This window comes from Elephantulus edwardii, unplaced genomic scaffold, assembly GCF_000299155.1.
Source record: "Elephantulus edwardii isolate Elephantulus edwardi_28Jun2011 unplaced genomic scaffold, EleEdw1.0 scaffold00440, whole genome shotgun sequence".
Lineage (NCBI taxonomy): Eukaryota > Metazoa > Chordata > Mammalia > Macroscelidea > Macroscelididae > Elephantulus > Elephantulus edwardii.
Window position 1 is genome coordinate 132,975 of NW_006400190.1, and position 12,175 is coordinate 145,149.

The 12,175-nt window shown below is 45.5% G+C and overlaps 1 protein-coding gene across 1 annotated transcript in view; it reads right to left on the reverse strand.

Moving 5' to 3' along the window:
• MTA1 (metastasis associated 1) overlaps nt 1–10,626 on the reverse strand; it is a 44,171-nt gene extending 33,545 nt beyond the window's left edge. The window contains exons 1-2 of the mRNA XM_006902696.1: nt 10,569–10,626; nt 9,926–9,993 (exon numbers count right to left, since the gene is read on the reverse strand). Coding sequence (XP_006902758.1) covers nt 9,926–9,993; nt 10,569–10,626 — 126 coding nt within the window. The remainder of the gene's footprint in view (nt 1–9,925; nt 9,994–10,568) is intronic.
• Between the last annotated feature and the right edge of the window lie 1,549 nt (nt 10,627–12,175).

Genomic DNA, 12,175 nt, shown 5'->3' on the forward strand with positions numbered 1-12,175 from the left:
GGATTCCATTCCTTCATTGTTGCACCCTTCTCATCACTGTCTCTTGATCATATGTTGCTTCATGAAATTCTTCTCTGCCACCCAATTCTTTTTGGTATAGTGCCTCTGTGTCCTCCACTCCTTCCATCTTCTTTTGATGCTTCCTGGGTTATTCAACATTATGCCTCCAGCATCCTTAAGTATTGCAACTTGAGGCTTAAACTTGTTCTTCAGGTCTTCCAGCTTCAGAAATGCTGAGCAAATGTGTTCCTCACGATTTTCTGGATCAAGCTCTTGGCATATTATAACACTTTGCTTTGTCTTTCCTAGTCTGCCCTTTGAAATCTTCTGTTCAGCTCCTTAACTTCTTGATTTCTTCCCTCTGCTTTGGCTTCCTGAAGGCCCGATAGTTGAGTTTCTTCTGCCATCCACCTTGGTCTTTTCTTTTTCCTTGGTCTTTGTAATGACATTTTGCATTCTTCATGGATGATATTCTTGACATCCTCTCAATGGTCCTTATTTGGTCCTCAATAATACTCAAAGCCTCAAACCTGTTTCTGAGATAATATTTTTTTATTATTATTATTTTTGTGTGCATGTACCGTCAAATCAGATCTGACTGGTACAGGAGGAGATTGTCCCTCCTTCCCCGGCAGAGCATCTGGTGGATTTGAACCGTTCGCCTCTGGAATTGTAGTTGCAGCTCCTTGCCACTAGGCCACCAGAGCTCCCCAAGAGATAATCTTTAAATTCTGGTGGGACAGACTCAAGGTCAATCTTTGGTTCTTGTGGATTTGATTTTCTTTAGCTTCAGTTTGAATCTGCATATGAGAAGTTCACGTCTACACCACAGTCAGCACCTGGTCAAGTTTCCATAGCTGATATTGAGCTTTTCCGGCACTTTCTTCCACAGATGTAGTCAATCTGATGCCTGTGTAGACTATCAGGTGAACTCCATGTGTATAATAGCTGGGTTGGTTTTTGGTTTGTTTTTTTTTTGTTTTGTTTATTTGTTTTTTTATAATGGCTGATTTTACTTCACAGAGAGTTGAGAAGACAGCTGAGGATCCTGGCCATCCAACTCTGCAGACCAAGGACAGTGGACAAAAGAAACACTGCTTATGTTGGTTCCCCTTGTCTCACTCCACTTCTGAGACAAAGGAGGACAAGAGAGAGGATGTCATCAGGAGAACGTCGAGCCTGTGCTGCGAACATCACAGGGGAGTGGAGAGAAAGTGGGTGAATCGAGGTGAGTGAAAGCCTGAACCATCAAACCGAGCCTGGTCAGGATAAGGGGGTCAGAGGTGCTGAAGGGGCAAGAAGAGAAAACTGAGCTGGATGCTAGCAGAGCAGGGAGGGGGGAGGGAACAAGACACAGGTGCCTAAGAGGGTGGTGGGCAGGCCCAACACCTGATCCGTTACCTGAATAATGAGAAAAGTCTCTCGTGTGTCTTTTGGGCAAAATTCTTTTCCATCAAATATTATTCTAGAGTTAAGTAGACAAATTAAGACAGACCAGGGAGAAGGATCGGCCATCCACTCCTTAAATAACAGGCCTGAGAAAACCCTATGTGCAACAGAGCACCCTTCTAGAGTAGACCAGCAGATACAGCACCAAAGGCAGAGACTTCTTACTGGGAATCAAAGAGGAGGAACAGTTGCAAACATACACTACTGACTGGAATGCGAGACATGTGAATGTAGAAAAATAAGAGATTATTTCAGAGGAAATGAAACACATACATACATACATAAATGAAATGGGTTGGTCTGGGATATTTTAAATCAGATAATCATACGATCTACTACAGTAGAAATGAAAAGATAAGGAAAAATGGGGTCATTTTCACAGTTAAAAAGTTCCCTGTCAGGTCCATCTTGAAACATGCTGTGAGTGACAGGGTATTATCCATATGTGTACAAGGAAGACCTGTTAATAGTACAATCATTCAAATATATGCACCAGCAACCAGAGCCAAAGAGGAGGAAACAGATGACGTCTACCTCCTTTTGTAGTCGGAAATCAAACATGCAACCAAGATACTTTGATAGTATTGAGTGACTAGAATGCAAAAGTTTGGAACAGGGAAGAAGGATCAGTAGTCGGAAAGCATGGACTTGGAGAAAGAAATGAGGATGGGATGACAGAATTCTGTACTGGCATTTATAGCAGGAAATAAAACTACCTTTAATAAGGTATTTAATTTTTTTTTAACTCCCTCTCCAAAATCCAAAACCCCAATTCCAGGTGGCCCTCCACTGAGTTTCCAAGACCGTGTGTGTTTCTTACTCAGAGCAGTCGACAGATCTCAAGAGCCCAACTTCTGATCAGCAATCCAATATGTAACACAGAGCCAACTGAGTGCCTCCGAGGCAGCAGGTTTTCAGACAGAGCCTTCCTCAGCAACTTCTCACGTCACAGGCATTAATTAGAAGTACAACCATTTCTGCTGCTTTAGAATTCACAATAAATAAAACTACAACGATGACAACTGGCCCCCTGAGGTGCTGATGGGTGCACTAAGTCAGAACTGACTCACAGCTGACCCTCCAGCAGGTTTTCAGAGGCAGTAAATTGTAGAGACTGCCCACCTTTCTTCTTCAGAGAAGCTGGTGGATTTGAACCCCATACTTTTAGACTGACAGAGAAATGCCTTAGCAGTAAGCTCCCAGTTGTTGCTGTAGTTATGTGCTGTCAAGTCCCCCGCGACACTCATAGTGACCCAATGTACGACAGCTCTGAAGCCTGCCTTGTCCTAAGCCAAGCTCTCTCAGACACATCTACCTCCACTGCCCTAGTCACTGTATCAATCCATCTCATCCAGGGTCTTCCTCTCCTGTGCTGTCCCTCTTCCCTTGCAAGCACCATGTCCTTCTCCAAAGATCAGTCTCTCCTGGCCACGTGCCCTAAGTATGTAAGACTGAGCTTCAAAATCCTAACCTCCAAGGAGAAACTCTGTTTCACTCTCCAAGACAGACCTAATTGTTTTCTTGGCGGCCCATGGTATGTTCAAGATTATTCTTCAGCACCACAACTCAAAGGTACCAATTCTTCTGTCATCCTTCGTCACTGGCTAGCTCTCTGATGCATAGCATGTAATTGCAAAGACCATGGCCTGGTTCAGGTGCACCTTAATCTCTAAACTGATATTGTTACTTCTCAGTACTCTGGAGAGGTCCCTGAAAGCAGATTTACCCAATGCAATTAATCTTTCTATTTCCTGATTGCTGGTGCGAAGTGTTCATTGTGGAGCCAAGCAAAGTGAAATTGTTAACAATCTCAATCTCTTCTTCATCTATCATGGTGCAGTCAATTGGCACAGTGGTGAGAATCTTTGTCTTCTTGATGATGAACTTCAATCTATATTGAAGACTACAGTCCTTGACCTTCTGCAGCAAGCGCTTCAGGTCTTCTTCAGTTTCAGCAAGCAGGGTTGTGCCATCTGCATTAACATAGGTTGTTGACGAGTCTTCCTCAAATCCTCATGCCACATTCCTCTTCTCACAAAGCCCTGCTTCCCGAATGATCTGTTTTGCATATAGATGGAAAAGATATGGAGACAGGATGGATCCCTGATGCACTACTCCATTCCTGATTTTGGACCATACAGTGTTTTCTTGCTCTGTTCTGAGGACTGCTTCCAGGTCTGAGTATAGGTTTCACATAAGCACAATCAAGTGTTCTAGGATTCCCATTCTCCTCAAGGTTAATCACAATTTGTTGTGATCCACACAATCAAATGCTTTTGTACAGTCAATGAAACACAGACAGATATCTCTCTGGTACTCTTTGCTTTCTGCCAAGATCCACCTGACACTGGCAATAACATCTCTAGTGCCACAGCCTCTTCTAAACCCAGCTTGTATTTCTGATGGTTCTCTGTCAATGTACTGTTTGAGTCATCTGTGTATTATCTTCAGCAAGACTTTGTTTGCATGTGATATGAGTGATATCATAAGATAATTTCCAAACTCTGTTGGGTCACCTTTTTGGGAATGGGAATAAAGATGGATTTCTTCCAGTCAGTAGGCCAGGTAATTGTACTCCAGAATGCTGAGTTAACACAATCAGGACTATGAAATTTTATCAAGAGAATGAAGAAGAGCATTCTTCTAAACAACCAGCCAAAACATTTTCATTCTATAATCAAGCATCAAGGGAAGCTCTGGTGGCCTAGTGGATAAGGAGGTGTGTTAACACAAAAGTGGTGTATCTCTGTTAGAGCAACCTGTCAATGGCTCTGCAGAAGATAGGCAATCTCTTCTGTACAAATTTACCACCTCTGAAGACTCATTGGAGGGTCAGCAACAAGTCAGTTCTGACTCAATGGCAAGGAGTTTTTGAGTTTTTAGGTATCAAGCACAGAGGAGCACTATGGCGTGAGATGTGCTGTTAACCTCAAAGGCTGAGCATCTCCAGTGGTCCAAGACCACCCGCAGGTCCTTGGGAGAAAGATAAGCTGTTTCTTCATGAAGATTTACAGCCTCAGGAATCTCACAGAGGGTCACCAGTCAGAACCAACTCAATGGCTGTAAAACTGAGATTACAGGGACCTCTGTGGCCTTGACCACAGAGAACCCTGCTGTTAACCCAGAGGTCACACCTTGAAAGAAAGGCTGGTAATCTCTGCTCAATCTGCAGCCTAAGAAATCCCCTGCAGAAGGAATTGGGAGTCAGTTCTGAAGCAGGGCAGTTAGAACCAAGGATCCAAACGGCGTTCTTTGCAGGAAAGTAGGATGAGGATGATTTCGTTTCTTTTAGTTGGTGAAGACTAGAAATAATTTTTTTAAGTTTCTCAAAGTATTTGTTACATCACAGTAAAACAATTTAGTGTTTCAGCCACAGATCCTATAAAAACGCCCCTAATATGCTATAGGAAGTGTATCAAAACCACAAGGGACAGTGACTATCAGTGCCATCTGCTAGCACAGCTGGGTCAGAACAGCATCACAGTAAAACCACCAGCACTAATGTTCTTTCTTATTTAATGCTTTGGCTAAAAATGTTCAGTTTCTTTGCCCAAGGTCTCCTCCTCCTGACCAGCTCCCTCATGCGAGACCTGCCCACTGACTCCATCCCCTAGGGAACAGTCCACAAACAGCAGCTTTTGGGCAGGACCAGCTTGTCTCTGGGGTCCCCACTCAAAGCCCCACAGTTTAACATGACCTCTCCTCTCTGGCTTCCAAGATTACACAAATGCAGGCTTGCTCTTGAAGACTCACAGCTGTTGCCATGTGGAACTTCACCCAACCACTACCAGCCTGAGGACCAGGTAAGACCATGGGGCCCACCTTTCTCTCCAGAGTCTACTCCAGATGGTTCCTTGCTTCTTTCTGGCCTCTCAGGGTCTTGTCAAGCATGTGATGGTCTAAGCACTGGGCAGCACGTCATGCCCAGTTTTCTAGCATCTCCTCTTCCTGTAGTTTTGCCATCCTGATCACTGGCAAAATCCAGACCAGTTCATGGTTTCTCCAGTGTTTCAAGACTTTTTGGTGAACCTTATTCACCAAAATAGGTACTGAGTGTGGTCTAGAACCTTCTTACCTCAACCCCGGGCCACTACGGTGAGGACACTGCTCCACACATCTATTGTGGCTAGGGTCCCAGGACCAGTAAGAGGCTGGCCCAGTACCACTTGCACACCTCCTGGGCCCCAGTCCCTGGTTAGCCTGGTCTGGGCAGCCTCAGACCTAAAAGGGGCCCCACAGGCTGGGGCCGGGGACTGGCTCTCCCTGCCTATTCAGGAGGATACACACGGGAGCACTTCTCAGTTGCTCTATCAGGAAGACCCTGAGAAGAGTGTCTGCCTTTGAGCCTTCATCCCAAAGCTGGCACCTTCTTCTCCGTATCTGCTACTCTCCTCGTCCCCCCCCCCGCCCCCCAGCAGCACTCAGTGGGTGATGGGGGCCTGAGGCCGAGGAAAGCCTCAGGCTACGTCCACCCATCCCCCTGAGGGGCCTCCCCTCTGTCCTGGAACCTGGAGGACCTGTGCCATCTCGGGACCACACTCTGGTGGAGAATACCCGTCACCCTACATTCTAGTAAGGAATCATCCCCTACAACTTCAACTCCCAATTTCACTGCAGACAATGCCTCACTTTCAACTGTCTCTTGGCCCTTCCAGGGATCATGTGGCCCCCCCTACCATGTGTTCTGACCTCCAGGTCCCAGCACAGGGTCCCTTCCATCCTCTCAGTCTCACCTCCAGAAACTTTTCTCATAGAATACTGGTTTTCAATATAATAAAGATTTTATCTTTTTTAATGTTCTGGACATACCATAACTGTAATGCATATCAAGTCAACATTTTGAGGGAAAACACAGCATCTTGTTCCTAAAGTTCAAAAAAAATCAAGAACTATGAGAGGAGAAGCGGGAAGGGGACCCACCATTCCAGCTACTACTCTGCCGCCGGCACAATTCTATCAGGTCACTGTTATGTTTACAAGGGTTAACAATAAACCAAGTGGACTCAAAATAGTAATGTCTGACAATAGGCACCTCTAGAGAATCCAAGCCCCAAACATAAATTCACAGGCTCTGACAATTTTCTTAACATAACTTTATGTTTTTTAAACCATTTTACATTTAGAGAAAAGTGGTGCATACAGAGTGGTCCCATATACTCCACCCACCACACTTCCCCTCTTCAACACCTTACAGTGACACAAGGAACCACTGGAGGTAGCAAACTAATAGCAAAAGTTCATACTTTATTCTGACGTCCTTAATCTCTGCTCAAAGTGCTTTTTCTTTACAGGATCCCACCCAAGGCACCACATGGCCTGGGTCATCACATCTCCTAGGCATCTCTTAGGTGGGGCATTTTCCAAAAGGTCCTTGATTACACAGATGACCTTGACACTTCAGTTCCTTTTTTGTCAATACTCTGGGGTTCTGGCTTTGAGAAGGTGCTGTGCCCTTGACCTCAAGTCAATGGTGTGTGTGATCAAAAGGACTCATCATGGTGACCTTCATCACAAGCTGAGGTCTGGCTTCCCATTCCGGCTCCTCGAAGGTGAAGACTGACATAATTTATCCGGAATTCCTCTATACCAGAGGCGTCTCTTTTTTTAAACTCAGAGTTGACAATTTTACTTTCACATGTCACAACATAAACAAGTGCCTTTTCAATCCTGTGCCCATTATTCCACCCTAAAACTAATCTCTCTGTGACAGAAAAGGGGAGCAAGTCCTTCCTCGTCATGTTGTTCCCTCCTAGGAAGAAGTAAAAGGAACAGAAAACTACAGCGTAGCACAAAGAAGCTGCCCTCTGGCCTTGGCTGTCTGGCACCACCATGGGACAGGCAGAGGCCCTGACCACGGGGGCCCAGGTGTCACAGGCATGTGGCCTCCCTTGGGTAGTCTCTTTCCAGGAAGAAAAGGACCCATGATTGGCATCATATGAGCCCCCTGCCCCCATATGGGGTGCTGTCCCATACGGGGTGCTGGCATCACACAAGGGCTAGGAGGGCCCGGAAGACTGGGTGGAGGTGGGATCATGGTACCTGCTGGAGGAGGAGTGGATAAGAGATACAGAGGCATTTTTCCTTGGTGAAATGCAGCCACTGCTTTGTCCCTTGGGCTCTGAGCCCACTCTCCCATCCACTTCTGACAGCAGTGTTTCACATTCTCTTCGTGTTTCCTGCCTCTGCAACATGTATTTCTCACACACGGCGAGTCACAGGTGAGGTAAGTGTTGTCGTCGTCACAATAAAACTTGAGCATGTTGATCCACAGGCCACTGGTAGCACCCCAGAGATGGCTCCTTTCCCCGTTTTATTCCCATCATGAGGACATGCGGTTATTTTGTATTTTGGCTTATAATTCAGTAAGATTCTGTTATGTTGTTCAGACCTTTCCTGTTTTGGTTACTGTATTCTTTATACAACCATCACTGTTGGGGTAAAGACAGTATGTATTTTAAAATCAAGATTTTATCAAAGTAATATAAAAATTCAAAACAACTCAAACTTAATGCTATTGAGTTGGACAGACAGACTCACAGCTGACCCTCCAGCTGGTTTTCAGAGGCTGTGAATACACAAGTGCTTACTACTCATTTTTCCCCCTCAGAGGAGCTCATGGATTCAAACTGCCTGCCTTTGGATTGGTATACAACTCCTCATCCTGTAGAGCCCCCTACTATCCCTACAAAATGTCAAAGAGATCCACGGAACTTACAAAGAAAAGCAAGAACCTCCTTTCGATCTCACCTGATAAATCTTCCAACTCGGATCTCTCTTCCGAGAAGCTTTAACTGTCGGGTTTTGACTTCACAAGTGTAAAACCACATTGCCAACAAACAGCCTATCACAGAATTCTTACTACATCCAACACACTCCCACAAAATCATCAATTTCAACTTAATCTGTTAAAACAGCCCAACCAACCAATGTGACATGCAGTACCAAGCCTTCCATTCCATTCCTGTACAACTTGATTCCTGATTTAATAAGTCATTCCCCTTGCTTTTCCATTTGCTGCGTTTTCTATGTGTTCACCCTCCATCTCCCACAAGGCTCCCAGCTGCACAGCTCCTGGAGGTAATCCCTTCCTCTGGGAGACGTCACTGGTCGACCTCCCAGCCCCAACTACCTGCTTGCCTGATGGACTGAAGCCTCTGCCCCCATGTGCTTCCTGATGAAATACCTTGAAGAGAAACACTGGGGTGTAACTATGCCACCTTCACACCTGAGGGCAGTTTAGCTGGGTAAAAAAACCCTCTTGTTCACACTTCTCGAGTTCAAATCCCACCTCCCAACTGCTGCTAAAAACACCACTTGCAACCTGATTCCTGATGCTTTTAGTCTCTAAAATCATGTACAGTATTTTCTTCTATGTAATGAAACATAAAAAAATCAGCCTTAAAGTAGGCTCCTCGAATCTATAAATGCAAGCATTTCAATGCTGAGAGACTGTGTAATTCTCGGGTGATTTCTTCTTTCTACTGACAAGAATCTTGCTTTCTCTAACCCCTAATTGTGGCCTCTTGGAATGATTCTATAACTGATTCACCCCCTTTTTTTAATCCCCTAGTCTCTGTGGTTTGGAAGCAGGAGTGGCATCCACTTCCTAAACAACATGCCTCCAGAAACTCTATGAGCCCTGATAAATGTCAATGGCTGTAGAGGGCCTTCAGGCCTTTTGTTCACAGGGCCCTATGAGTCATGCTCAACTCAGAAGCAATTAACAACAACAGTCTCTTTTTTGAGTGTTTTTTGAGGCGTTTTTGTCATTTTGAGGAGACAGCCTCATCTTTATCTTCTAAATCTTTTAATAAATTTTTAATTTCTACTAACTCATTATTGGCTCATAGGCACATTCACATACAGTTTTTCCTTTTTTCTGAGGACACTATTGTTTTGTTTGGGTTTTCATTTTCTTTTATTTCCTTGTCTTCTCTTCTTTCGCCAGGATTTTCTTTTCTGCTCTTTTCTAATCTATTATTCACAGTTAAAGTCCTATCCTCTCAGGCCACAGTCCAATCAGAGCTGAGTCACAGGCCACAAGACCCTAAGTCTGACAAAGCACCCCAATTTCTGTATCTCTCGGTTCCTGCTGGTCCCAGAAATCCAAAGTCATACCACCCCAAAAGATCCCAAAGAATATACCAACTCTGGGGGTCTAAGCACTCAGCAATTTCAAAGTGTTGGGGTCTGGAGTAGCTGAGGTACTAGAGTAGCCTCCAGGGCTCACTACTGGGGTGCCAGGGAGGAAAGCACCAAGCCTAGGTGAACGACACTGGATGAAATCACCTCAGCTGACAGGTGGTAGCAGTCCAGGGCCAGCGCACACTCACAGGGTGTCTTGCAGGCCCAGGCACCCACCCCTGCCCTGGGAAATCAGATGGCAAGGAAGGTCTGCTTCACCTGCTGCTCAGGGCCAGTTCTGGGGTAGGAGCAGGGAAGGGAGTTAACGGCACTCGGGGGTGGGGGACTGTACCTTGTTGAGCTCCTCAATCCTCCGGATCAGGTACGGGTTGCTCGAGGAATTCTCGAAGTAGACGTAGTCTGCAAACAGAGATAGCATCACTGATGTGGCAGACACTGAACCTGGTCTCCCTCTGCCGCCCCCCAAAGGGCTATCAAGCGAGGGAGCCAACCCTGTGAGGCCAGTGCCCATGCAGTCCTTCCCTAGGAGCTCAGCAAGGGTAATGGAGGCACTGTCCTCACATCACACATACTGAGAAAGGACAATGTCACGTGAGGACCAGACAGGCAACAAGAGGCAGGATGGCCATGCCCTGCAGGACTCCACCTGTACTGTGCTAACATCAGCACCCTCGAGCTGGACCCACAGGACGGGGCACCCCACACAATCTGTCTGGGACACCACCATCCAGCTGAACCCATGTGAGGGTGGCACCACACACTGAATGGAGCTCCCAGAGACCCCACCTGATATACTGTATCCAATTTCCTGGAAAAACCCAGAAGAGGAGTAGTGAGTGGCACAGTGCCCAGAGCTGTAAGGCCCGAGAGACCTCGTGAGACTACTGTGGAGGGGACACACTCCAGAGGTCCCACAAACAGAATCCAGCTCAATACATGGTAGTACATCCAACACATTCACATAGGGGTCACACCTGAGTCACCTGGCTGCTGCAGGAGTCTCCGGTCTGTGGTCAGCACACAGGTGGACATATACTTGCTCCCCCAGATTCTAAGGCAGCACAAGGACAATGATGGACCAAATACACTGAAGCCTGAATTAATAGTTGATGCATAGGGACACAGAGCCCAAGACACAAAGCCTGATGCTTTATGGGAAAGGCAGCCGCAGAACAGGCCATCATGGGACAGGACTTCTGAGCTTTGTGACATATCATAGAACAGGGCAAGGCTTTCAAAGTACTGTAAAACACAAAAATGCACTGGATCATATAACTCAGAATAGGTGAATCCCATAGGAGTCCTCAAGGAGTCCCAGGGAAAAGGTACAAGGCAATCATCTCACTTTTCCGTTTACAAAAACTAGATAAATTAAACACAAAATATTTACACTTGCCAAACTAGAAATAGTCTACTAAAACTTGAGGTGCAAAATGGATAGAGAGCTGGGACACTCCCTGTTCAGCACCTGAGTACAGACACCTGACACGTCAGCCAGGGGACACACCTCGGACAGCCCTCAGCAGCCACCCAGCACGGTGCAGGTGACATCTTAGCAGTCACCCAGGGGACAGACCAAAGCCAACCTTCAGCAGTCACCCAGTGTGACCACTAAAAGAGCCCTCAGGACTACTGGCAGACAATTTAGAAACAAAAACCAAAATTTAAAAATTATCAATAAAATAGGGAGCTCTGGTCGCCTCGTGGCAAGATGCTGCACTGCAATCCCAGAGCTAACAAGGTTCAAGTCCACCAGATGCTCTGCTGGAGAAGGAGGGGCAATCTTCTCCTGCACCAGTCAGATCTGATATGATGGTACACACAAAAATAGTAAATTTAAAAATTTTTTTCAAAGTTATCAATAAAATAATGGTTTTCTCACAAGAAAAACTGAGGGGCAAAACATTTGGGTGCTGCTGGGATATAGGGTCATGGACATGATGGGCCTGTGAACAACTTGTTTCTTATTAGCATTGTTGTGATGGACACATTACCACACACACAGATCAAAACTCAGATCTACGCACCTCAATGGGCAAATGTTCATGCACAGTCTTTAACACATGCAGTATTATAAATTATATCCTATCAGAATTAATGAGAAATTAAAGGAAGGAATTAATAAAGAGTAGAAACTGATCAAAAGAAAAAGAGACTATCTGAAAATCAAAGAGAGAGAGAGAGAGAGAGAGAGAGTGTATGTGTGTGTCTCCCGTCTTATTGGATCTGATTGGCACAGGAGGTTTACCCCTTCCTCTCCAGTGGAGCATCTGGTGGATTTGAACAGCATACCTTTCGGATTGCAGCGCAGCTTCTTGCCACTAAGCCACCAGAGCTCACTAAGAAGTTAAGTTTTTTAAAAGTTCATTAAGTTGACGAGGTCTGAAGGCCTAGTGGCAAGAAGCTGCACTGCAATCCCAGAGGTGTGCAGTTTGAATCCACCAGATGCTCTGCTGGAGAAGGAGGGACAATCTCCTCTCCTGTACCAGTCAGCCAGTCAGATCCGATTTGATGGTACACACACACACACACACACACACAAAATAATAAAATTTTTTAAAAAAAGTTCACTAAGTTAATA